General features: G+C 48.5%; 1 protein-coding gene across 1 annotated transcript in view; it reads left to right on the top strand.

The window, feature by feature from the left end:
- The window catches only part of DSCAML1 (DS cell adhesion molecule like 1), a 365,485-nt gene that overhangs the window by 290,684 nt on the left and 48,077 nt on the right, over nt 1-26,724 (top strand). Inside the window, exons 12-14 of the mRNA XM_037147331.2 lie at nt 19,963-20,162; nt 20,662-20,758; nt 21,345-21,473. Of these exons, the coding sequence (XP_037003226.1) occupies nt 19,963-20,162; nt 20,662-20,758; nt 21,345-21,473 (426 nt within the window). The remainder of the gene's footprint in view (nt 1-19,962; nt 20,163-20,661; nt 20,759-21,344; nt 21,474-26,724) is intronic.

The following is a 26,724-nucleotide window of genomic DNA, read 5'->3' as shown; positions in this document are numbered from 1 at the left end:
GGCTTGGGACACTCAGATGGGGGATTCAAAAGCACAATCATCTAAAGCAATGGCCTCACCCTGAATGGTCCTAGCTCACCCCACTCTAGTCATGATAAGCTCATGATTTGCCCACGGGATCACATGACTTCTCATTTACTTCGATCTGTGTGTTGACAATTCTGTCTCAATAGTCATATCAAACAATTTATTTTTGTTACTTAATGTATACTTGCTTGTGTATAACCTGTTTGCTGTGACTTAGGAAACAGGATATCATATACAGCCAGGAGTGTCCAACCTACAGCTCACCAGCCACATGCAGCTCAGGATGGCTGTGAATGCAGCCCAACACAAAATCATAAATTTACTTAAAACATTAAGAGATTTTTTGTGTGTGGTTATGTGTCACAATGTTTTTAATGTGTGGCCCAAGACAACTCTTCTTCCAGTGTGGCCCAGAGATGCCAAAAGATTGGACACCCCTGCATAGGAGAAAACCTGGGTTCCAATTTCAGATCTACCTGAGGGGCTGTGTGACTTTATGGAAATCCCTTTACCTCTCTAGGTTCTAGTTTCTTCACTTGCACTAGCAGTTCATTCCTAGGCCACCCACCCCACAACACTGATGTGAATAACACAGGAAATGTTTGTAGAAAGAGGAAAATGCATCAGAAAAGCCAAAAGAGCAATAAAACCCATTGGTGCTATATCAGTGGTTTCTAAGTCCCCAGGCATAGAGCTGATCTTGAAATCCAGACCATTCTACCCCCAAATTCTGCTGTCACAGACACACATTCCTACTGTGTGAATCTACCCCATTACAGTCTTAGGGGTCTGTATAATGGGCCCCCAGGAATCATGTCATAAGGACAGTGTACATCTAGCCCTACGTCAGGAAATGGACCAGAGGGCATAGAACCTAAGGGTAACATAGAGGGTAACAGCCTAAGTTTTAGAGTTTGACCAACCCCAGTATGAATTTGGACTCTATGTGATCATTACTGTGGCCTTGATGAGTATATTTGGCCTCTCTGTACTTCTTCCTGATATCTAAAAGGAGGATCATAAGAGTGCCTTACCTGTTATGTTTTGTGTCAAGAATAAATCAGATGACATGGGTAAGGCAACCATTGTGGTATCTAGCACCCAGTAGGCCAGCAAAGATTTAGTCCCAGTTCTGTTATTCTTCATGATAATCCCTCCAGGGTACATGTAGGAAAGGCTGTACCTGGGGTTGGGCTGCTCGGCATCTCCTTCCTTTAACAATCATAGCTTCTTTATCACTTGCCAAACCCTGTGTTCAGCTCAGCAGCAGAAAAGGAAGCCCTGTCGATCTGCGATCGATGCTCAGGGAGCTTGGAGCTGGAATCCCTGCCCTGGGGAGCTACTTCCCTCACACTATCAAAAAGCACTTTGTCCTTAATAAAACCAGGCAATCAATCTACATCCCTCAGGCAGGGAGAGCTTTGCTGATTCTGCCTGTGTGAGGCAAGAGGAATAGTAGACACTTCTGGAACCATCCTTGGTAGTTAATCCTTGCATTAACCACTGTCAGCAGGAGAGATAAGCCCAAATGCTCAGACTTTTTGGGTGGAGGGCCTTCACTATCTTCTCCAAGTTAGGGAATTCCACTGAGCAGGTGTGGCCATGGCTTTATGGTACATGGTTTCTCTGTGGAGATACGGGAACATGGGTGTCAGGCAGCCCTATGATCTGGAGGTAGGCTGTATGTGAGGAGACCCAGGTCATGTTAAGCTATTCCTGATGTCATGGGAACTCTCTGGGCCTGAATTTTCCCGTTCTGTACTCACTTACCAACCCAGGCAGAATCTATGAAACACTCTGAGGTATTTAGGGAAAGCACATTTTGTAAATGCAGAAAAGCCTGTGAACATGTACAATTACTTGCACACATGTGCACACACACACTCACAGTAGCATTAACCTCTGGCCTGCCTTCTTCCCAGGGGAATTTCACACCACTCTAATTATCACTTATGGGTAGATCTGCACCCTGTTCCTTCTTTTCCTCCCCCTTGTCCTAATTTCAGCTCTGTTGTCCTTTTTCCCTTGCTTTCTTCCACAGTAATGCACATGCATACTCTTTTCCTGCATCTGCTCCTTCTTACAAACACCTCAGGGTCCTATTTCCCACTCCCCTTGCCTCCCCCATACACTGTCCACTCAGTGTCTCTCTACACTTCCTCACATAGCCTCCCTGCACTGCCAGCCTCATCCTCTGCCCACCCCTCACAGAGCCACCTCTGCTCCCTCACACACTCTTAGCTCCAAACTGTGACACACATGTGCTCCTTCAGATGGCCTTTTCCTCACATCCTTTCTCTGTCACAAACACCCCTTCCCTTCTAGTCTCTCCCCCTTCCCTGTGACCTGCTCAGGCATGCTATAGGCCTCTGGGTCACCCACTTCCACCAGGAGCAGAGAAGGCAGGGCCAGGGCTTTGAGGCCGGAGGACAGTCAATGTGGATGGCTGAGCATGGCCAGGGACTCTGACTGGGATTGGAAGGCCTGACTGCCCTTCTGTAGCAGCCTGAACAATGCTACTGACCACTGGGAGGTGCTCATATGACAATGTGACAAGGTGGATGGGATGGGGCAGGAGTGAGCCTGATCTTCTCTATGAACTTCCATTCTGCCTTGACACAGGCATCCTGCTCCAGGGTATTCACCTCATCTCCTCCCCTTGCACATCCTCCCACTCCCTGCTGTGCCCTCTCCTTTCTTTCCTCTTCCCTCAGTTTTCCCCATTTCCCAAACTCTGACTTTGATTGAAAGAGCACAGGTAAGGACATAGGGAAGGACCTTTAGGACGCAGGCATGTGAGTCACCAATGGGATTACCAGGGAAAGCCACTCCTAGCCATACCTAGTCCATCTCAGACACCCCACACCACCACTTGCAGAGGTGGCCACAGAAGGACCTGCCATCTGCAAAGCCAGTTTCAAGGCTTGCCTCAGTGCTTCTACCACACTCAGGAAAATGCCGACCCAATACAGCTCCATCTCGTCAGACTACACACTTTTGTGAACTCTCAGAAGGCAACCTGAGCTAGTCCCCACTTTGGCCAAGTAGGAATAAGAAAGTAAATATTATATCAAAGAGACATACATTGTAAAAAGCATCTAAGTGTCAGATTAAACATTTGTGGTTTACCTCTGTTGGGGCATTTCCATACATTGACCCCCCCGCCACAGTTTCCCATAACTAACAGATTCTTACTGAACACTCACTAAATAGGTCTATAAAACTCCATGGCTAAGAGCATGGACTTTACAAACAGAAGGACCTGGGTTCAAATCCAAGCTCTGCCACTTAATAGCTATGGGATCTTGGTCAATAATCTCTGTAAGCCCCAACTTCCTCTATGTGGGTTTTTAATTCATTGGTAAAATTTAAGTGAAGCATGCATTTACAGCAGTTAACATAGTACTTCGTACAAAATAGTCAATAATCAGTGATCACTAGTGTTAGATGCTGCAAATTTAGTGATGAGTAAAATGAAGTTACTATTCTCAGAGAATTTAAAATCTTGAAGAGAAGATAGACATATACCCAAACAAGTTGAAAATACAAAATAGCAAGTCCCTTTAAAAGCTATAAACAGGGTGATTCAAAGAAAGCCAGAGATGGAGTAACCAGTTTTAGCTTTGATGCCAATAAAAGAATGTCAAAAAAAGCTCCACAAATATAATAGTTGCTAAGTAGGACTTGAAGGATGAGGAGGATTGTTAACAAGAACCAATAGGGGCAAAGTTCATTCTATCCCATGATGAGGAAGAAGCATGACAAGGGCATGGAGTTAGAAGAGGCCACAAGTGTCATCCGGTGAGGTGGTGTCAAAAGGAGAGTAAAGGGGAGGTGGACAGGGAGAATAAATGTGAGGTTCTTATGAGCTTTCGAAGCTAAATGCTGTCTTTCCACGGAACATTGACTCTTGATATCTGGTACCAAACCAGAGTTCCAGGAGCCCCAGGGTCTGATGGGAGTTGGGATTCCAGAGCCAGTTCTTAGAGAATTTCCATGTATAACCTTTGATCAGGGCCCCAGATTGCTAAGACGATGTTAGAGTAGGAAAGTAGTTTTCCAAAGTCATTGCACATCCTTGCTGGCAACCAACCAAGCCCCGTTGGACCCCTTCTTTCTGACCCCAGTCTGTTGGTGTTGGCTAAACCCATGAGTGCCTGAGCATTCAGCCCAGTCTTGCCACCATCACAAGGACAGCACTGGATAGTTTATAAAGCTCTTCCCATACCTTGCCTATGAGGATGGCCAGCTGGGTCAAGATTATTGGGTGATAGAGTCCTGGGTGAGATTTGAATTTACATCTGTGGACTCATGGTTTGGTTGAAAGAGCACATAACAAGAGACAAAAGAGTGAATGCTCATTCCAGCTCAGTGACGTGCTACACAGTGATGTCCATCCCTTCTTTTCTCTGGGCCTCAGTTTCCTCATCTGTACAATAAGAGGCCTAGATTGGAACCTAGTGACTAGTTGATCCCAAGGTCCCTTTCAAGGGCAACAGACTGCTTCCTACAACTTGGTTGAAAATAATTGTAATTGACAAGAAAACACCACATCCACAGGACTACCTTTTATTTTCCTTTTTAAAATGTATTTTTTAAAAAAGACAGATAATGAACAAAAGGAGGAGGAGGCCATTCCTCCTCCAGCTGACACACCGGGGGAAAAAATAAAAACATCTTCAAAGAGAATGCTTCATTTCAGGCAGGCATGAAGCCAGGCTGCTTAGTCTGGGGTAGGAGGGGCTGGCTATGCTTTGATGCTGCCCCTGCATGGCAGTACCTCTCGAGATGGAAGCCCCCCTTGTGTAGCACATTACCTGACTAGACAGGTACTGTTACATCCCCCAGACTCCCCTCTGCTTGGTGAAAACTCTAGTAATGGGGCCAAGGCAAAGCCCATGGCCAATTGGAGCCATAAGGGCTCTTTGTTTGATCTGAGCTTTGATTTGTTTGTTTAACAAAATGTCGGGCCAGTTAAAGCCATATCCAAGAGCCCTCTGCAAGCATGCACCCAGCTGCAGAGTCACAGGAAGGCAGGAGGGAGTAGAACAGAGTTTGGTGAGGACAGCGGGGCTAGAGGGAGCCTGCCCAAACAGAAGGAAACCCCTTCAGTAATCTGGTCAGACCAGATCACTTGCCAGCAGTTGTCCTTGGTGCAGTGGTCAGGAAAGGCAACTGTGTATCCTCTGACCTGAGGTGGACCCGATTTCAAGTTTGCCCAAAGGAAACTCCTCCTTGTCAGGCAGAAGCAGCACCTCCTTTAAACCTGGTGACCGGGACTTCTGCTCTAGCCTCTTCTGTCCTCCTCGGCCCCCATCTTTCCCACACATCAAGGAGTCTATGGCCAAAGAAAACGGCTGCCCAGAGCCCACAACTCCCTTTCTAGACCATGCTCTGGAATTCCTGCCCTAATTCCCTAAGCCAACTTTTAGGACCTTCCAAGGCCTCTTCCCCAGTCTGTCTTCCCAAGGGTGAGCCCTGCCACCAGCATGACTCCTAGATCTGAGGGGTGACTTTTCAGGGCAGACAGATGGAGCCTGGACATGTGGATCCAGATGTCTACACATGTATTCATAAGGCCCTTCTCAGCATACAGATGAAACTGAGGCCTAGCAGCTAGTAGCCAGGCTCAAAGTCGTCTGGTGTGTTCCCTGGTGATGGATCCTGTCTCCTCAGCAGACTGGAGCTCCTTGCAGGCTGGGCCAGTCTACCCTTTCCTTTATGAAAATTCCGGGCTTTGGCACCTGCTCAGCACAGGCCTCTGCCCACTTTGACCAGCCTTGCTGGAGACAGACAGGCTGACTGACCCCCAGTTTGCAGGTCTAGTCCAATCACATATGAGGTCACAGGTTACCCTCTTGGCACACACCTCTGCCTTTATGAGTCCCCTTGACTGGGGGAGGGGTGGGTGGGATAGTTCATCTGCTGGATCTACACAGAGTGGGTAGAGAAGACAGGAAAGCAGAGTGGCAGGCTGCAGGGCTGGGGGACCGGGCTCTGGGTCACCCTGTATGGGGGCTGATGCTGGCCCTGCCACAGCTGTGGAATTTGGGGCAAGTTACTCACTGTCTGTACTTGGGTGATGGTTATTGATTGGCCTCACCTCTCTAGCCTCAAGGAGGGCTGAAAGAGCCCCACCCTGGTCTGCACCAGACTGGGGGTCCCCTTTACAAGCCTGGAGCCTGCCCCCACCAGCCTTTGGTGAAGAAGAGAGGGGAGGGGAAGAGGTAATGAGCCATTGCTATGATTTCCATGAAGTGGTTATCCAGCTGCCTCTTTGGCCTTTTTTATTTTCAGACTTCATAGAGTAGGGAGAAGCACTTGTTCTCCTGTTTCATCAAACAGAAACAAGCAGAGAGCCTGGACACATGCTGTCAGCAAGCCAGGCTCTGTCCCACAGCCCCCACTGAACCACCACCACATAGTCTGCAGCCATGGGCCAGTCCCCGCTCTTCCCGCCCCATGCAGGACCAAAGGAAACAGAAAGGTCCTGACGAAAAGGGAGATGGAAGTCCTGATTTCTCATCCCAGTGGCCATACTACATCCTGGATAAGTTAGGGTCACTCCCTGAGACTCACTTTGCTCCTCTGTTCTGAGAAGTCACAGCCCTTCTCTCCTTTTCTTTTAGCCCCAGAGGCATTCATAGAGCTCAGCAAGTAGGTCTCATTCTGCTGTGTCAATGGAGACTTGGCAGGGAATGTGTTAGCAGACCCAGCACCCACCTGTCAGAAGCTAGAGCCTCTAGTGTTTCGGGGTTTTCTAGAAAAAGACAAGTCTGAACCAAAGAAACATGGGCTATGCTACTGATCTGAAAAGGCCAACAGTATCCATGCAACTTCCATTCCCAGTTTAAAAGTGGCTGTCCTGAGGGTCTCATGTGGGCCCTTATCTTCTTCTTAGAGGCATTAAGCCTGTCACCACCACTTCACCCTCACCCCTGCCATTAGTCTCTATGACCATGAGCACAAAGATGCTTCTAGATGGATGTGGACTCTAAGGTGTCATTCAATGCTTTTCCCATATTCAGCTCCAGCTGATCCAATGAAAAACAAAATTACATACATTCATACATGCCAACCAAGAAAAAGCTGCCGGTGAACACTTCGAGTCGCAAGGACTCAGGGTTATCACTGAGCTTACTATATAAGAAAATACAGGCAGGTGGCTCTGGCCAGTGTGGATCAGTTGATTGAGCATCATCCACAAAGCCAAAGGTCTCTGGTTCGATTCCCAGTCAGGGCATGTGCCTGGGTTGTGGGCCAGGTCCCCAGTTTGGGACGTGTAAGAGGCAACTGATCAATGTTTCTCTTACATGCTGATGTTTCTCTCCCTCTCTTTTTCCCTCTCTTCCCCTCTCTCTAAAATAAATAAATAAAATCTTTTTTTTTTAAGAAAATACAGGCAGGCAAAGGGTTAAAGCAATGTCTCCAGACCCTGCCTTAAGTGGGGAGCCCAGAACGGTTCCTCCAATTATGATTGAATGGTAAGGGCCCCTATAAATGGTAAGGGCAGAATGAATTATTGAATCAGTCAAGCAATATACATGTACGTCCTGAGTAGCCTAATGTGTCCAGCATGGTGTCAAGGTCTTAGAGAAATAAAGGCAACATTAAGTCACCATCTCTTTCCTCGAGGGACTTTTAGACTAGTTAGGAAGCTGTGACTAACCTTCAGGAAATAAGGCAAGATTGTGTGCTGAAAGGTCTGGCACTACACATGCAGTGTTGGGTTAGAGAAGGAAAAATCCCATGTGGAAGGGCACAGGCAGACAGAGATTTGTAAAGGAGTGGAACTTGGGTTGAGTCTTAAAGAACAGGTAGTGTTTGGATAGGCAAAGGGAAAAAGAAGGGCATGTAGGTGAAAGGAACAGCATGAGCAAAGGCACTGGGATAGGAAGCCTGTGTGGGAGGCAGTGAGAACATCTGATGGGAGGGTGTCAGCCACAGGTTAGGGGGCATTGTTGGATAAAAATAGTGATACCAAAGTCTGGATATGATACTAGGATCTTGAGCAAGTAATAAAGAGAAAGGGGGAGTCTAAGAGTTATTGTGAAGAAAGTACCAGCCCAGGTGATGAATGGAACAAAAGGAGCAGGGAGAATTAAGGGCTCGGGGCTAAGAGATAATTATGATGGTATCCTCAGTAGAAATGGGTATGTGGGAGTAGAGAGATGGCATTTTGCTTTGGCTATATCAAAGGAGGCATAATGGGGGTGCCCTAGGGCAGCTGACACTGCCTGACATTCTGCCAGGACTTCTACCTAGAGCAGTGTACCAAACCAGATGACCCTATGGCTCCCACTCACATTTCATTGTGTGGCTGCAGGTGTCCTGTACTAAGCCAGAAATAACGAAACTGGTGGGCCAAATGTAGACTTCCTTAGAAGCCCAAGCCCCATGCCATCCCTGCTCAGTGTCAGGATGCCCACCCAGGATATCAGGTGTGGGGGCAACTTTGCCTGCAAAGTGACCCCGTCCGCCACAGATGAAAGTGAAACTATCAAGACTTGATCTGCTTGGGGAGGAAAGGTGGCCAATCCCTCAAAGGAGAAGGGCCAAGAGCCCCTTCCTCAAGGGGCTTTTATTGGGTTCATTTGCACAAGAATACAGGTAAGGATCAAACAACAGATAGCATTCAAAGAACTATGAGGGCTTATTCTCAGCAGGGTCAGATAGCTAAAGAGCCACAAAACTTTGAGGAACAAACTTCTTGCTTGGACCCTTATCATTTAAATGAGAGCATTCTAAACAAAGCAGGTTTCACAGGACTTTACATATTCTTTCCTAGGCCTGACACCCCAGATAGCACTCTAGCTGACAAAGGGCTGCACCGCCTTCCCCATCATAGTTTTTTAGGCTTAAGTGGATTAGAGCCAGGAAGCACTTCTCCAGACGAAAATGGGGACTCCGGCTATGTTGGAATAGCCAGAGGGTGAGGGTCCATCACTCCCTCTTTGTTGCAGATCCCCGAGTCCTTCCATGATGGCCTCCCAAGTGATCGTGTCTGGCTTAGGTTGCCCCTCCTCGGAGGAGTCGTACCTGTCATGGACTAATTGACCATGCTTTGGGGGCAGGGGAGGAAGCAGAAGCAGAGTTTGCTACCAGAGACAAGCTTTGTCTCTTTATGGCTCGTATTCCAGAGGTCACTCACTCATCCTTAGCCATGGGAGGCAGTTACAATTCCTGAAACCAGGCAGAGTGGTTCCCAACAACCAGGCTTCCATCTGAGCCCCTTAGGTCTCCAGAGATGTGAGACCTGGAAAAATTAAAATTCAGAAGAACATTCTTGCCTACCCATGATGCTCATGTCCAGCCCTGCCACTGTTCATTTGTTATTCAATGGTTGCTGAGTACCCACAGAGTATCTATCCCTGGGCCAGGCACTGGGGTGGAAGGTGTTGTGGGGGTGTCCCTTGCATGCTCCTGCACTTGCTTGCCTACTGCCAGCCTATCCATGGGGCTGGGAGGGTAAGGGGGTGAGCCCCCACTGAGCAGGGTAAGAAAAGTTCATATGACCTCCCACCTTAGATAGACCCTACAGTTCCATGGAGGAGAGGCTGTGGCCTGTCCCTCTTGGGCACTCTGCTCAGAAAACCTGTCATCCACTGGAACTTTGTATTAGTTTCCTATGGTGGCTTATAAGAACAGAAAGTCATTCTCTCACAGTTCTGGGAGGCCAGAAATCTGAAATCAAGGTGTCAGCAGGGCCATGATTTCTCAGCAGGCCCAGGGGTGGCATGATTCCTTGCCTCCTCTGGTGACTGCCAGCAGTTCTTGGCGTGCCTTGGACGGTGGGTCTATCATTGCGGTCTTTGTCTGCACCTCACATGGCATTCGCCCTGTGTGTCCTCACACAGTCTTTCCTTTGTGTGCATCTCTTCTCCTCCTCTTACGAGGACACCAATCATATTGGATTAAGGGCCCATCCTACTCTCCAGTAAGACATTTTAAATCACATCTGCTTAAATAAAAAAGACTCTATTTCCAAAAAAGGTCAGAGTCACAGGTACCAGGTGTGAGGAATTGACATATCCTCTGGGGAGTTACAATTCAACCTATAACAATCCCTACGCCCAGTGATTTATTATCCATAATTTCATGCTTCTCAGAATTATGCAAACAGAAGTGCTCTCCTTTCCAACATCCTACAATGCCCATGGCTGAATCCAACCAGTCTCCTAAACAAAAATCCCATCTTGGTCAAGAGTCGAAAAACCCAGCCTCTTCTGTACACTGATCCCTAGGGAAGGAGTCAGGAAACTGGGACGAGAGCCGAATCTGGCCAGCTGGCTGCATAGTTGGAACCCAGCCATGTCCACTCTTCAGCTGCTCTCCAGCAACAGTGCTGAGTCTTTGCAGTGGAGAGCGGTGGCCTGCAAAGCCTCAGCTCTTCACCTGTGAGTCCTTGGCAGGCAATGCTCACTAATCCTAGTCCTGGCACAATGTCCCAGAAGTACCTTCCTAGTAATTAAAGAAACATGGCTATGTCTTATTTTTGTTTCTGAAAGGATTCTGGTATTGAGGGTCATTTCAGAGTTGAGTATTCTCTCATCTCTAAACAGGAATAAAAATACTACCACCTCCTAGGGTTGGGAATATATTGAGCTAATTCATATAAAGCACTAACCAGGGTGCATGGTACATAACAAACATTCAATAAATGTTAGGAATTTTAATTATTACTCTCATTTTCTACTGGGGAGAGTAGACCAAAGGCAGGGGGAGAACTAGGTCCTCACCTCACTGCAAAATATTCCCTGCTGCAAGCAGCCAAGAGAAGAACTGACTGATCATGCTTTATAGCTGGAAAAATCAAGGCCTGGCGTGTTTGAACATCTCAACTTGGACCTCCATGCAGCAGAAACAGGCTGTAGTCCATGTCTCAAAGGTCCCATCAGGATCAGCACCCCAATCCCCATCACACACACATACCTCTGGCCAGTTCTGCCCCCATGTGCACAGGTAGTGGACAGTGAGCGTGCTGTGGGCCCCCCTGCTCCCAGGTTCCACCCCACCATCTCTCAGAGCTGAGGCTGATTGCTTCCACACAATCTGAATTAATCTCATGCTTCAGGTGGAGCTTGGCTAATCAGGAGAGACAAGAAGCCAAAGCGGGTGCAATCAAATTAACAACGCCATGGCCCTGTCTCTTTAAGATGGGAAAACAAAGCAAACACCAGAAGGCACTTCCACCCTAGCCCTTCCCCAGGGGAAGCCTGTAACTGCTGCCAGGACTGAACCAAAGAGATTCTCCCACTTCCCCAGGCCGAACACCCAACATATGACCCTTTGTGGCAGCTTATCTCACACTGACAAATAGGGCTACAGTTTTTGTCAGGATCTTGTTAACAAGGAGCAGAGACGAGGTCTTTGTGAGGACAGAGGGGGCCCTCACCTTGAATGGGCAGCAGGGTAACCCTTTCTGAAACAAAAGGAGATAAAGGCCTTTGAGCTGGGAAGCCCTTCTCCACCTACAAGGTGAGTTTGCTCTTGGGAGCCTTCAGGGCACCTGCTGTCCCTGAGAAAGCCTGTCCCAGAAACAAGGAGGAGGACATCCAGAAAAGCATTTAAGCCAGGCCAAAAAGAACATCCTTTTCAGTAAAAAGCTGAGACTCCCAGAAGAATTTTAGTTAGCGTCTCACATGGACTTTCTGGAAAAGTGAAGACCCTTCCTTGAGGATGGTGAGGAACACCAGAACTTTGCTGCCCTTCTTCCAACCTTGGTGGCTTTGAAGTCATTCCCAACAGAGGCAGAGGAAGGACCAGAGGACATCTATGAATGTGGAAGAGAAGGGTCCTCCAGTCCTGTGATTCTTCCCCCAGGTCCTGTGTAACAATCACCTGGGCTAGACATGCTCTTGAGGAATACTGATGCCCAGGCCCCACCCTGGGCCAATTAAATCAGAGCTCCTAGGGGTGGGGTCTGTGCAAGAAGATTGCTTTAAACGCTTCCCAGGTGATTTGTATGTGTAGCCAAACCCAAGAGACTCCTCAAACTCCTCCCACCAGCTACCAACCAAAAAGAGCAGGATGACCAATCTCTTGGTCTCCCAGTTTCCAGAGTGATCTTCTTCCCCCCAGACTTGGCTGCACTTCTCTTCAGAAAAGCTGAGCTCTTTGTGCTCCCATTCCTTGGTGCCTGCTCCTGTCTCTACTACCCTTTTCTGACCAGTGTCATGTGGTGGATAAAACTACACATGCCCTGGATGAGTCCTGGCTCTGCTATTTACTGTGTAGCCTTGAGCAGTTTACTTCTCTGAGCCTCTGTTTCCCCATTTGAAAAATGGGAATAAAATTAGGGTTGCTGTAAGGAGTAAGACCAGCACATAGTAAATTCTCAATAATGTAAACTATGCTTACTACATACTCAGGCCCCTGACTGGGTAAAGATGTGCCCCAGGCTTCCCTTTGGAATGTAGCGCTCCACTCCTTTTTTACGTTATCAGGCCTCTCCCAACAGCCAGTGGTATTCTCGTTTTATTTCTTCCACAGTCTCCTTCCCACACATACTGCTTCTCTCCTTTGGGTATTCATAACTGAATCTCCCCTCCATGGGGACTTGGGGTCTTGTCAGAAACACCAGCTGAGCTCCTACCACCAGGTGGAGAAGACAGAGTGAGACAAAGACAGAGAAAGTCTGACTCATCACCACCCCCAACTCCTTCCCCTAGCCCTGCCTGCCCTGAACTGGCTTACCCTCCTCTCCAGCCCTACTCCCACTTCCAGCCTCCCTCTGCACTTCCTCCAGGACTCATCCATGCTATGTCATTCCCACACAGCTTCCCACTGCTGGGACAAAGCCAAGGATGGCAGAAAAATCAAGCAGGCAAAAGAAGGCTAGACCAAAACCAAAGGAAAGCACACCTGCGAATTGTCAGTCAGGGGACTTGGCGTTTTGGCTCCTTTCTGGCACTCACCAGCTGTGTGACTTCAGACAAACCCCTAAGGCTCTCTGAGCCTCTGTGTCTTCATTGGTATAGTAGAGCTAATAGCCACCAGACCACCTTAACAAGAGTGAAGCTCCTCACAGAGGATGTTTCAGTGCTTTTAAAACTGTAAGGACCCGCCCAGCCCAGCTTCTGAGGTGGGACCCCAGAGAAGGGGGAAGCTGGAAGAGCAAGGGACGGGCCAAGCAGGTGCAGAATCAATATCTACCTGCAGGGTGGAAGGCCCTGGGGCTCCATCTGCAACCCTGGGAGTTGCTCAGAAAGACTATCGTTACTGGGGCGAGTGAGGAAGCAGAGCTGTCTTACTGTGTTTTAAAAATCTATCAGCCTCTCACATGAAATTAAAATGTAAATAGTAGCTGGTCTGGGCAGGAACTCAGGGGTGACAGTGGCCAGCCTGCAAGTAATTTCACAGATGGGAACCGGTTACATCACATTCTAACAACTGTCTTGTTTCTGAAGTTGATTTCCTCTCTCTTTTGGCTTGCTCTCTCAGGAGGACCCCAGAGCAGGGGGGGGCTGACTCCGTGGCAGCCCACATCTGCTCCTCTCCCTGGTGCCTGCCCACAGGCCCCATCAGAACCAGGGGGCAAAAACCTGGGATTTCTGCAGAGCTGTAAGGTGGTAGTAGCCTGAACACCAAAGGCCCAGCTAGGCTCCTCCCTGCCCTGGAGTGAAGTGTGGGCCAGAACAGGCTGACCCAGGGCATTGTTGGAAGAGGCACCCAGAACTTGGGAGCCTTCTTCCTTTCCAAAATATATGCTAAGTCCTGAATAGGCATCTCACAGTCAGCAAGGGAAACAAGATCACTGTGTATAACACGCACCATGCCAAGGATGCTCAGTGTCCAGAGAGGAGAGGCACCAGCACTGCCATTGGGGTGTCAGAGAAGGGCCCTGGAAGTCATCAGGAAGCCCCTTTGGCCTCTACCCAAGTTTGCCCCAGTTTGGCCATGCTGAGTGCTGGCCTCATATCCCCAGTGCTGCCACTAGCACTATAAAACTGGCTCAACTCACAACAGGACTTCCCACAGGACCTTGCGCACCTGAAGGGTCAGCTCACCCACATGGGTGTCCCTGATACCTTCCAGCCTAGCCACTCTCTATTCCCAAGTCCCCAGAGAATCTCCCCTGGCACCTCTCTTTGTACAAAGAAATTAAATTTCCCTGGCTGTTAATTGAATTTTACTGCAGGGAAGCAAAGAAGTTGTGTCGCATTAACGCCTCCTATGTCCTGTTGGAGCAATGTGTTGCCTTTGTGGCTGCTATTAGCATCTGTCAGGCAGGACTCAGCCTTGTGCATACAACCCCCCACCCCCTGCTATGCTGACTGGACCCCTACAGCTGCAGTCCCTGCCTCCACAGAGAAGCCACAGCTTTTTGTTGATGGCCAAATTCCATTACCCAAAGTATACTGTGTAGAAAACAGTGAGAGGTGGCTGGCCCCTGCAACCACAGTAGTACAGGCCTAAAGAGGGAAGAATTGCTTCTGGAAGCCTCCATCCATCCCATCATTTGAAAAAGTGGGAACAATAAGACTTCTCATGGATGTTATTGGGGCATCACTGAGCAATAAGCCAAGAGGCAAAAGCAACAAGCTTGTTACCTGCTCCATCATGGACACAGACCATAGATCTTAGTTAAGGCTTGAAGTTGGGGAATAATAACAGTACCTACTCACAGGAGCTAATTCATTTAGAGTGCTAGATTACTGCCAGCACACAGTACACGGGAAGTTCCCAATAAACAGTAATCGCAAAAGTTTGTGTATGTGTGTGCTCCTGCAGATGACTGCACATGTCTGTAGGGAATTCTTGGGGTCTGCCTTCAGCTGATAAAGTGCTCTGGGGCACAGCCAGGTCATGATGCAGTAAGGGTTCAATCGTGTTTATTACTGCAATTCACTGGAGCAGAGAGACCTTATGGTCCAGAGCAAGGGTGGCAGGAGGCAGGGGTGGAGGGAAGAGATCGGATGCAGCCAGGCAGCCTCTTGTGCTACCTCATTAAGGCTACTTGTACAGCAGCCAGGAGGGCTGAGATCCCCCAGTTTGTGGGAACAGGAGGGCACCATGGCTCTTGGAGGCCAGGGCAGGGCCAGGGTGAGGGCACAGTGGGAGAGTTCTCCATTCTGTTATTGGGAGGAAGACTGTAGGGCAAAGAGAAGAGAGGAGGCAGGTTCTCCTTGCCCAGGAAAGAGAGCGAAAGATCCCTATATGCAAGGAAAAATGTATTCTGAATCATAGAATTGCCTCCAGAGGCCCAGACACTCCCAGGGGCCCAAAGACAAGGGCCTCTGATCACTTTGTATGCTTTTTCCCCTTGAATCTTCTCTGTGTCCCTGGCTGTCCTCCTGCAGTTCTGGGCTCTCACTGCTCCCACTGTAGCCCTTTCCCCAAACAGTGAAAACTGCCAGAAAATTCCTTCTTAGGCCAAATAGGTGGTCTGTCCTTCCCACTTCCTGCAAGTTTTCAGCCACTCTTCAAACAGCATGGTTTGAAGTCTGCCCATCTTCCTGGTCACACTCCAGCTGGTTAACATTCTCTATCAAGTAGAGTGCCCAGAACAGGGCAGAAGTCTCATGAGTGATCTGGAGCTTATAGTTCTGAGTCCTGAAGAATTGGAAAGTAGTCCTGGTGTGGCGATGCCTTCCACCACGAGTATCACAGCTTCGTGTGTTAAGTGTTGCCCTCTCCCGTCTGTCTACTTTTAAGATGCACTGTTCTTTATTAGTGGTGACCATGGCAAGTTGCTTCTCTGTGTGGTCTCAGTTTCTTCATTTGTAAAAAGAAAGGTCCTTGTAGATGATCTATACCAGTGCCATTCAATGGACACAAAGTGTGAGCTACATATATAACATAAAATCTTCTAGTTGTCACATTTTCAAAAAAAGTAAAAAGGAACAGGTGAGTTTCATTGTTTTTTTTTAGTTTCATTGTGATAGTATATTTTATTTATCTTGATATACCTAAAGTATTAACCTAATATCAATATGAAAATTATTGAGATTTTTATATTCTTTTTTCCTCCTATGTTTTTGAAGTCCATTGTGTGTTTCACACTCACGGCATATATCAGTTTGGACTGGCCATGGTTCAAGTGCCCAGTGGCCACAGGCAGCTAATGGCTGCTATATTGAACATTATCTGGGCTCTGCAACTCGAGGGCTCTGTGATTCTGTGAAACCACCTGGGAAGTAATACTGTTAGGTGTACATGTATGTATCTGATGCTTTTCTTGGAACAGGAGAAGAATATGAGAGCCTTGGGTGGGAATCGTTTTCTTGATCACCTGCTATGTGGCAGACACTTTAAATACAGGGTCTGACAGAAGTAGCGCCTGCCTGAGTGCGGTTGGTAGGGTAATAATATGGGTGTAATAATTTATAGTTTTAATTTGAACATTTCACCTAAAATGTCACATGGTGTGCCTGAGTGTGATATTGTTGTGTTACATATTACTTGCTTATGATTTTGAAATAAAAATTTGTGATAAATAGGGGCATTATTTGTGCCAGACCCTGTATCTGGCCCCTGTCTGCCCCCTAACAACTCTTTGAGGTAGACCGAAGATCTTCATTTCACAGACAATGAGCCCTAGGCTTGGGTAAGTCATTACACGTAGCTGGTAGAGACATAAGTAGAACCCAGGTCTGCCTGGTCCTAAACCTTACAAGCTGGGCAGGGGTCCGCAGAAGCAGTCTCCTCTTCTTCATAGCAGGGCTTCCACGAACCTGCTCTGAGCTGTGGGGCTATGAGGAGAGGGTCAGGTTGTACTGCCTGGTGCTCATTGCTATAATAAGCAACCAGGCTGGCGGGAGGGTAAGCAGAACCCTCTGAGGCCTGCCCAGGATCTCTGGAGGCTCCGTTGTTTCTGATTGCCTCATGGTGGCTCTTGGAACAAACCTGAGTGGGAAGAAAAACTCCCAAAGGAGGACTGACACATATGGATGTACAGGTTGTGAACTGTTCAAAGGTACATAGCTTATGGGGCAAGTGGAGCCTAAAACCCATTCCTGCCTATACTAGACAAGCTGTCACTCCTAGCATCAGGTTTTACCCAACCATAAGGGTGCCTTTGCAATTCACACACAGCCCTGGGCAGGCTAATGCAGCCCTCCCTAGAGAGCAGGACAGGGCTGTGCTGTGAGTTCCTCACTCTAGCACAGAGTCTCTCTTCTTCAGACTCATCTATGCTGAGGCTTCACCCTGCTCCCATCCCTTTTCACTACAGATTGAAACATACACACCTCTACCTCTATATAAACATCTCCCAGCTCCTCTGTGGCTTCAGGCTCTAAGGAGTAGAACCCCTCTTCCCCAGGAAGACCTCTGCCCACCCAGGAGTCCTGGCCCCAGTCCAGGAGCATGTGCTGTGTGAGGAGCAGAAACAGCTCACCTGCCTCTCCCCCCACACCCCCCAGATTTCAGTCCTCCAGGAAAAATGGAGGCATCTGCAATGCAAAGCCCAACTTGTTGATGTAAAATCTTACTCTATATTCCACCCAGGTTTATATGAGTGAATTATGCAAATCTTTGATGGAAAAATATTCCTGCACACATCCTTGAGAGTGTAAAACCTTAGTTAATAATTCATACTTGGATGTCTCTGACTGCAGGCTTTTTCTTCATTATAACTTGCACCTCGTTATTTGTCTTTTGCATTTTATTGTATATCCTGGTGTGATGCTATGCATTATAAAATTTATCTGCTTCATTATTTGATGAGCTGGGGTTGGGGATTGTGCTGAGATGCTGGTGCCGGAGCCAGGGGCCCTTAATATCAAGTCCCACATGACAGAAGGCAGAGGGAATGAAGTGGCTGGCAAGACTATGTGACTTCAGGGACACCAGAAACCACCCTCCACCCTGCACACCAGTTCCAAATATGTCCTCATCCACTGACTAGCATCTCAGGTCACACCATTACACATCCATAGCTTCTTTCCTTTCTCCAAAGGCCTATTGTCCTTAGAAATCAGATGACCCTGGAAAGTTCACTGAGAAGAATGCTTTCCGAGTAAGTCTCTAAAACTAAAGATAAACAAAGGGATAGCCACTGGGGGGAGAGGGACACAGTGCCCCAAAGGGAGACAGCTATGAGGAGAGAGAAGACAGAGCATACTGAAGACAGAACACTCTTGCATACCTGCCCAAGCAGAACGGTGCCAGGGGTGTGGTGAGCTGGGTCTCTGCTCTGCAGAACTCAGTGTGATGAGGGGCCCTCCCACAATGGGATGTGGGGTGAAAAAGTGTGTGATTCTTGTCATCACCCACAGCCCTTCCCAGTCTGTGTTCAGCAGGACTGACGGGCACTCCCCCCAGGACAGGTGCCGTCGGGAATCTATACTTTGAGAGGCAGGTTTCCCAGGAAAGTGGTGAGGAAAGACAAGGACAAGGACAGGCCTCCAGGTGCATCAGACCACTTATCTTCCCAGGACCTACCTATTGCTGCCTCTGAGCCTTTGCTCCAGCAGCCTCCACGCCCCGGTGGCCTTTGTTCTTCCCATTTAAGTCCTACTGTGTCAGTTGTTGTGCATTTGTGCTAGCATAGTACTTAGCATTCTTTATGGAATTGCTCATTTGTGATCTGTTGTCACCACTGCAGTGAAATTCCCTAGGGTCGGGTTTGTTCTGTTCACTGTTAGCTCCAGAACCCAGCACAAGGCCTGGCACCTCATAAGTGCTCGATAAATGTGCGTTGAATAGATGGGCAATGCCTTCCCAGGTACCCCTCAGGAAAAGTTAATTTCTCTAAAAATGTTCATGAAACACTCATCAGATTTTCCTCATTTTCATGTGTCTCATTCAGCTATCACCCCCCCTTCCTCTTCCTTCAGGAGGCAAAGATCCATCTGATGTCATGTCTGTCCCCAAGCCATAGGTGTTCAACTAGTGTTTGTTGAATTGGTTGGAGGAGATAGGGAACAGAATTTCACCAGCAGCTGAGTCCCTCTGTCCCTCTGCTGCCTGCCCTCCTCCCACTGCCAGCCATGGCTCTCGGTCCCAGAGGAGACCAGGATGCAGCTGCCTCTTGTCATGGCAGTAGGAGTGGTCTGATGGCCAGCCCTTGCCTTGGTTGTTTCATGATGAATTTCTCAGGTTGTTTCATGATGAATTTCTCAGGGGGTGGAGGGGGGTGCGGGTCTATTAGTGCTGCTTAAGGAATCCTAAGCACTGCAATGCTTGCCAGGGCCTTCTGTTGTATTTGGTTGGGAAGAATAGGGGTTTCTTAGCTGTTTGGGAGGGTAAACCAGCTGACCGCTGTGAAGAAAGCCTGAGCCATGGACACAAAAACAGAAGCCCCTGTGCTTTAGGGCGGGTCTCATAACCTGGGATCCACAGACTACCCCCAGGAGGTCCACGGATCTGATTTAAGAGGCCCATGAGTTGGGGAAGGTCAATTAGGGGATTACATGTATTTCCATTAACTTCTAACTGAAATTTGGTATTTCCTTCTATTGAACATAAGCAACCAGCCGCAGCAGTAACAGCACCTATGACTCTCACTGATAGAAACCACAGATGTTTTCACAGCATGGTTGTTGCGGGTATCTCAAAATATCATTATCATCACTATTACCAAACTGTGCTAACATTACCTAGCACCAGATCTTATTTGACAAAGAATAATAAAAACATATATTGATGTGTGATATACTATATCAAAAGTTTGCTTTTGAGGGTTTTTAATATTCATGCAACCATACTTCAATATATCTGGTTTCCTCTGTAATTCTATGTGTGATGTGCATTTTAAAACATTCTGAAAAGGGGGTCCACTCAATATAAGAATCCCTGGTGAAAAGAGGCTGCCCTGGTAATGAGTGCTAAGAAGGAGAGAGGGGATGGGCAAATGGGGTTTCCTGTAGTCCCCTCAACTTTTATTGACTCTTTGTCTGGGGCTGAGGGGCTCTGCCAGGAGGGGCAGTGGGGGTGGGGCCTCTACACAGGCACATGCCCCTGCCCCAGCCTGGCTTCTCCCCTCCCCAGTCCCAGCCATGATCACCTCCCACCCCAACACCACCATCGCCATCAAGGGCCATGCGAAGGAGCTCAACTGCACTGCTCGGGGTGAGCGGCCCATCATTATCCGCTGGGAGAAGGGGGACACGGTCATCGACCCTGACCGAGTGATGCGATATGCCATCGCCACCAAGGACAACGGTGATGAGGTTGTATCCACCCTGAAGGTGAGTGCCCATGCCCCAGTCTCAGGGGACCCTGATTTTCAGAAAGTGGGGATCCCACACTATTACATCTGTACCTGCTGGAGGTTAATGGAAAGTCTTGGGACTCCCTCCCCATACCCCCCGAATTACCTCTCCTTTCCTAGATATTCCCTCTCCATCCAAGAACCTCTGCCTTAGAACCTCACTATATCCCCTTTCTGACAACCCCAAGCTATGAAACATGTGGAACCCTCAGCCCTTCCCTCTTCCCTGAAACCCCTGGACTCCATTCTCCCTCCCAGACTCCCAGACCCTCTCTGCATGGACTCTCCCACACCTCAATTTTTGGAACTGTCTGGGAACAGGAGCCCTTAATAAAATCCCCTGTGGGTCCCATCCTGGAAGAAGATGGCCTTACTGATCTCCACCACAGTGAGCTCCCTTCAGGAGACCAACTCTAAAGACTCTCCCATTTCCTCCCTCTCTCCCTGTCCTCCTACTTCTGCTGGCCACCTCCCAGCTCAAGCCCGCTGACCGTGGGGACTCTGTGTTCTTCAGCTGCCATGCCATCAACTCATATGGGGAGGACCGGGGCTTGATCCAACTCACTGTGCAAGGTACCCTCACCTGCTCCACCATTTCCAGCCCCTTTCTGGGGATGCAGGTACCTACTGCCAACTCCACCTCAAGAACAGGGACATTGCCCACACCCATGTGGTTGTAGAGGATTAAAAATGGCCTCTGAGGAAAAGCATCTCTACCCCTTCCATCCCACCCAGAGTGGGCAACAAAAGCCCCTCTAGGCACACCTCAGACAGCAAGGTTTGCAGGAGTGCAGGGGCCTGGAGGGTGTATGGGAAGGAAAAGTCAATCTGAGAAAAGCTGAGAATTCTGCCTGGGGACACAAAGACCATCAGCTCCTTAAGAGTCCCTCCAAAATGACAGACATTTTGCCCTTTCCCAGACAAAGAAAGGGAGGGGAACGAAGCAGAAGACAAGTGGGGCCCCCCTTTGCCTGAGTCCTGCCTCTAGGCCTCCCCGTGTCACCTTGCCCAAACCCCAGGGCTCTAGGGCCCTTGGGTACACTACAGGTGACACCAATCCCCAGAAGTACAACAGAATGGTGGTCATCCCTGGTGGTAGACAGGAAGACAAGCTCTCTGCTGCCATCCTCACTTCTGCCCCTCCCCCACCACACCTCAGAACCCCCCGACCCCCCGGAGCTGGAGATCCGGGAGGTGAAAGCCCGGAGTATGAACCTGCGCTGGACCCAGCGATTCGATGGAAACAGCATCATCACAGGCTTCGACATTGAATACAAGAACAAGTCAGGTACACTGAGCACTGGGCTAACCATGGCCTCTGCACCACCTGCCCTGCCTGGGCCCCTGTGGTAGAACAGTGCCAGGGCCTCAGAGCTGCCATATGAGGCAGACATACTGCATTCACCAGTGCACAGACCCCTGTGACTTCCAAAGGGAGGGAAACTGTTTGGACCAGGAATCTGGGGATCAGATAGAGGGCCCCCCAGTATATGGGGAGGAGGTCTTGGCTTCTTCTTTCCAGTGCTTCCCCTGGGCCAAGGCCCACAAAGTTGTCTGATTAAAAGCAATTCAAAGGCCCTGAGCCTGGGGCTCGGGGGTGTGTCTGTGGGGTCAGAGACATCACAGGTTTGGCTGGGTCACCTGGGCTGGGCACTCCTGGTTTTGGGTGGTAGGATGGCTAGGGATTAGAGAGCTGTTCCTTGCCAACAATGGGTTGGGTTCCTGGGAAATAGGAGTCCCTAGAAGGTAAGATCTAAGTTTCTTCTCCTAAAAAGCCTCCCAGGCCCCTCTCCTAGGACCCAAGATAGCTCCTGTCAGGCTGCCCACTGCTGTGAATCCCTCTGGGACAGAGTAAACTATGGACCCCTGAGTCTCTGGTGAAACAGACTGAGGGGCACAGTCAGGTAGAGGGGGCCTCAGAGAAGACAAGAGGCCTGGAAAGTGAACCAAGTCAAAAAATCTTGTATTGTGTGACTCTGGGTGGTGTGTGATAAACAGGCAATGGGGTGGGCTGGCCCTGAGAGGGCAACTAGGGAGCTGCAAGGCAGTAGCAAGAGGAAAATATACTTCTCATTTTGGATCCTCTTGTACCTTTTGAATTAGTTATCATAAGTCTGTATAAGATTTGTAAAATCATTATAAAATAAAACACGACAAAGAGTCTGGAGAACTCAACCATCCCCACCCTGCTTTCCCTGCCAACTGCTAACTTGTCTTTTGGCTCCTAGACTGGGTCCTAGACTAGGTCCAAGGTTTTGTTTTTTCCCCTGAAGCTTTTCAGATTTTTCCTGTCTTCCTTAGCACAGAACATGGCTGGCTGGCTGGCTGTCCTTTCCCTGAGATTGTCCTAATCTCTGCTGTTTTCCCAGCACCTGGCACAGCACCCGCTACATAGTAGGTGCTCCACAAATGGCTGTTGAGTGAGTGGAAGTGAGACACAGTAAAGCGAATCTCTGAGTCGCGTATTCACCTCTGGAGAAGCAGGCAGCTCTGTCCAGGGCATTGGGTCCGTCATCTTAGTTACACATTTCTACAAGGAGAAGCCCTGCCCTCAGAAGCTTATGGTCTAGTTGGGAAGAAAAATCAGGTTGCAACCAGGCACCCAGGAGTTCACCTTGTGTGCAGGAGGAGGGCTACAGAGGGAAGCAGGGAAAGGGGGTGCTATCCCTGATGGGGATTGTCAGAGGCTGCATGAAGCTGAGTCTTGAAGATTGAGAGGTAATGGGCTTAAACTCAGGGAAGGGGTCAGGCAGAGCCTGAGCCAGGCACAGCATCATCTAGCGAGTGGCCTGTCTAGCAGAGTGGCCTGTTCACAGATTCACTTCTTGGGCCCTAAGACTAGAAAATGCTCTGGGGCCAGGCTGAGAGGGTACCTCTAGGATGAACCTTTACTTTATTAGGGAAGGTCATTGAGAGCCACTGACAGTGGCTGAGCCCCCAGAGAGAGACCAGTGCAGCATGGCAAGAGACCATGGTGCCTGCTGGTGCCATGGAAAGATTCACCTGGACCTGTGAGAAGGAAGGGTACATAGGACATGAGCACTAGGCTGCTGCAGCCCTACAGCCAGGGCAAGGGAATGAGCAGTAGGATCTCAGTGGAGAGTGGGGGAAACAACTATGTCCATCTCACACCTTAAGAATTTTAGAGGCTGGGCATGAGCTTCTCAGAAGCCAGACAGGAAGGGACAGATTGGTACACATGTCCACATCTCTGTGGGCCCCGCTGACAAGGATGGCAAGGCTCTGCTCACACCCCATGGCAGTGGCTACCCAGCTGTCAGTCCCACTCCTTCCCCACTGGTCTTTGTGATTGCCTCCCTGCCCTCCTCTCCTATGCTGCATGGCAACCTGCTCCCCTTCCATTGACTACTGTCTCAGATGTGGAAACCTTTCCTGGGGCCCCACTCAGCAAAGCAAAGCTAAGACTATCATACATCTGGAGAGCAATGCAGAAGGAGAGGTGGGAAGGGAAGGTGAAATTTTCAGAGCATTTCCACATCTTCCTTCAACCCCCTCTGGCTCCTCTGCAGTATGAGGCCATCCCAGAGCTGGGGGTGACAGGAAGGCTGGGCAGGGTGGAGGGAGAGGTAATAAAAACTCAACCTTAGACTCTCCCTTCAACAAGTGCTTTGCACCTGTAAAATAAATAAATAAATCACAGGTTCAAGAGCATTGAGAAGTTGGCTGATCCTCTCCCCCACCTTTGGGTGGGACTGATCCAGACCATCCCCCTCACATGGACATTTGACCTGGCACTTAGGAAAAGGAGTTCCATGAGAACCACAAGGGTTACCACTGGATTCAGTCAGAGGCCAGGAGCACAGCACAGCTTCCTCATTGGTAAGGTAGGAATGCTAATGCCTACCTTGTGGGATAGTTCTGAGAATTAAAGACAGCATCTAGAACAGGGCTGTAATAAACTATTAGTAAATGCAAGTCCTCACCCCCTTCTAACTCAAATACCTCACGTGGCAGCTTATAGTTAGTCCTGTGGAACTTGCAGGCTGAAATACATGTATCTGTCAGTCAGCAACATGTACTGAGTGTAAACTATCTTTTGCAGAACTGCGCAACAGCCATGTGGTAGGGAAGAAAAAGGAATAGGAGACAGTGTTGCTCTGGGAGCTTACAGTGCATTTGGAGTAAGAACATACAGTGCATACACATGCATCCTTGTACTTTCAGAACCATTGCAATGCACTGTACAATCATGGATAATACACCACAAACTGTATTAAGTGAAAACTGAAAAAGGGTATCCTAGGGAACAGATAGGTAACTCAAAGGAAGGAGGGAGATGTACATGTGTGGGCATGTGTGTATGTGTAGACCTCTTCCTACATGCAGAATAGTGGAACAAGAACCATTGTCAAGGCAGAAGAGAGGCTGACCAAGTGTCAGAGCTGGGTGATCTTTAGTGAGCTACCTAATGTCTTTGGGCATCTCTTCTTCTATCAGACAGAGACAGTAATATGTACTCCTCTTGGGGTTGTGAGGATTAAGTGGGTGTGATGACTTACGTGGAAGTGCCTAGCACAGAGCCTGGCACATCCTAACCCTTTATGGCTCTCCATCTCTCTCTCTCTCTTCTCTCTCTTCCCTTCTTCCTCACACCCCAGACCACACCTATACTGACCACCATCTTTGCCTCAACTGTACCTTTCCCAGATTTTCTGCCATATTCCTCATCATGCTAATTTTCCAACAGGAATTACCAAGTCTGCCATTTCTAAGCCATCCGCTCATTCTGACTCCTGCTGGCCCCAGGCAGCAGAGTAATAATACATGAATGATGAATGATAAATAGCAGCATCCACACAAATCTATCAGATGGCACTACACAGATTTAAAAATGCAGATGCCACATTTTGCCCTTCCCCAAGCAAGGAGCAGCAGTGAGTTCTTTAAGGACAGCCCTCCAAGCCCAGAAGGCAGCCTTGTGGCACCAGCAATTAGCCACCACAAAGTAAGCCAGCTTGCTGTGACATGTCATTCCATGTGAGCTGGACTGTAGCTTTGAGAGGGACTGGTGCTGAGATGTTGTGAGCAGTTGTGACCTAGGGAACCTCTTCTCAGAGCTGCAGAAAGATTGCCATGGGGGCTCAGAACCATGGCACAAGGAGGAAATCAGAGGTGCAGAATGGATTTGTTTGCCAAGCACAAGCAGCTGAATGTTCCAGATGTGGCTTTTGTCCATGCTTCTCCCCCTCCACACTGAATGTGTCTCCTGAAAAACCAAAGGTTCCACCCCACTCCCAGTTAGCAACCCACAAAGTAGAAGGCACTGACAACTCCCTAGCCACTGCCTTATTTTTTAAGAAAAATGTTTGCCTTATAAACCCTTTGAAGAAGAAAGGGAGAGAGCCCTTAATGAAATATGTTAATCTGGGTAAGCAAGGCTCATATGAAAGGGAATATTAAAAGAGATGATATTCACCAAAGCCAGCTCAATAATCTGAGATAGCTAAAAAGGAAAGGGAAGAAAATAGGGCACCTGATTTCAGCTATTTGGGGTCAGAGAGATGGCAGTGATCAAGTCTGGAAAATCAGCCAGAGGCCTCCAGATTCGACTCTGATACATTAGCCTTGAGGGGTTGTGGAGAGGGCTGTTTTGTGCCAACATCGAAGATGATTTTGTAACACATGGTCAACTCCACCTGCAAAAGACTGGCAAAAGCATAAAAAAAGAGGGGGCCACTTTCTGGGACATTTCCCCTCCCAAAGGTCCTATGATTGGCAGCTGAGTAAGACAAGGGAGGGAAATGTAAAGGGTATTTGCTATCATGACAAAATGCAGAGAAAGTCCAAGTCCAATGTAAAGGACAAAAAAGAGGCTCTGATCTAAAACTAACAATGGTTTTAAGTGCCCAACACATGCCAAGCTGGGGAGATGTGCAAAGTTTCAGACACAGCTCTTGCCTTCAGAGAGCTTCAAAAAAAGATAGTGTGCAATGAAGAAGGGCTCTACACGCTGTAGGAGTACAAAGAAGGCAATGAAAGATGAAGGTGAAAAGTTGTGCCCAAGCCAGATATTGCAGGGCCTGGGTCATGTTAAAAAATATTGTTTTTATTTGGTCAAGATGCTGGCATAGGTAAACACAATACTCAGAACTCCCTACAACCATATTAAAAACACAACTAAACTACCAAACAACCATAATTCAGAATCCCTGAAATCTAGCTGAACAGAAGTGCTATAACTAAGGATATAAAGAAAAAGCCACAAGATTGGTAGGAGGGTCAGAGACACAGAACAGGCTGATCCCACACCCATGAATTGCAGTTAAAAATCAGTAAAGATATCTTGGCTGTGGAAGTGCTCACTGAGGAGCAAGTGGTCCCAACCTCACACTAAGCACCCCAGCCCAAGGTTACAGCACTGGGAAGAGAAGACTCCATAACTTCTGGCTGTGAAAATGAGTAGAGATTGTGGCAGAATAGATTGAGTCTTCTGGAGTCCCAGACAGTCCCTTTTAAAGAACCCACACGTGGACTTACTTGGATTCACTCCCTCTGAGCTCCAACAGTGGGATAGAGGC

This window comes from Artibeus jamaicensis, unplaced genomic scaffold (genome assembly GCF_021234435.1).
Source record: "Artibeus jamaicensis isolate MK-2021 breed Jamaican fruit bat unplaced genomic scaffold, CSHL_Jam_final contig_196, whole genome shotgun sequence".
Classification (NCBI taxonomy): domain Eukaryota; kingdom Metazoa; phylum Chordata; class Mammalia; order Chiroptera; family Phyllostomidae; genus Artibeus; species Artibeus jamaicensis.
Note: the sequence above shows the minus strand (reverse complement) of the source record. Positions and strands in the feature narration are given on the sequence as shown.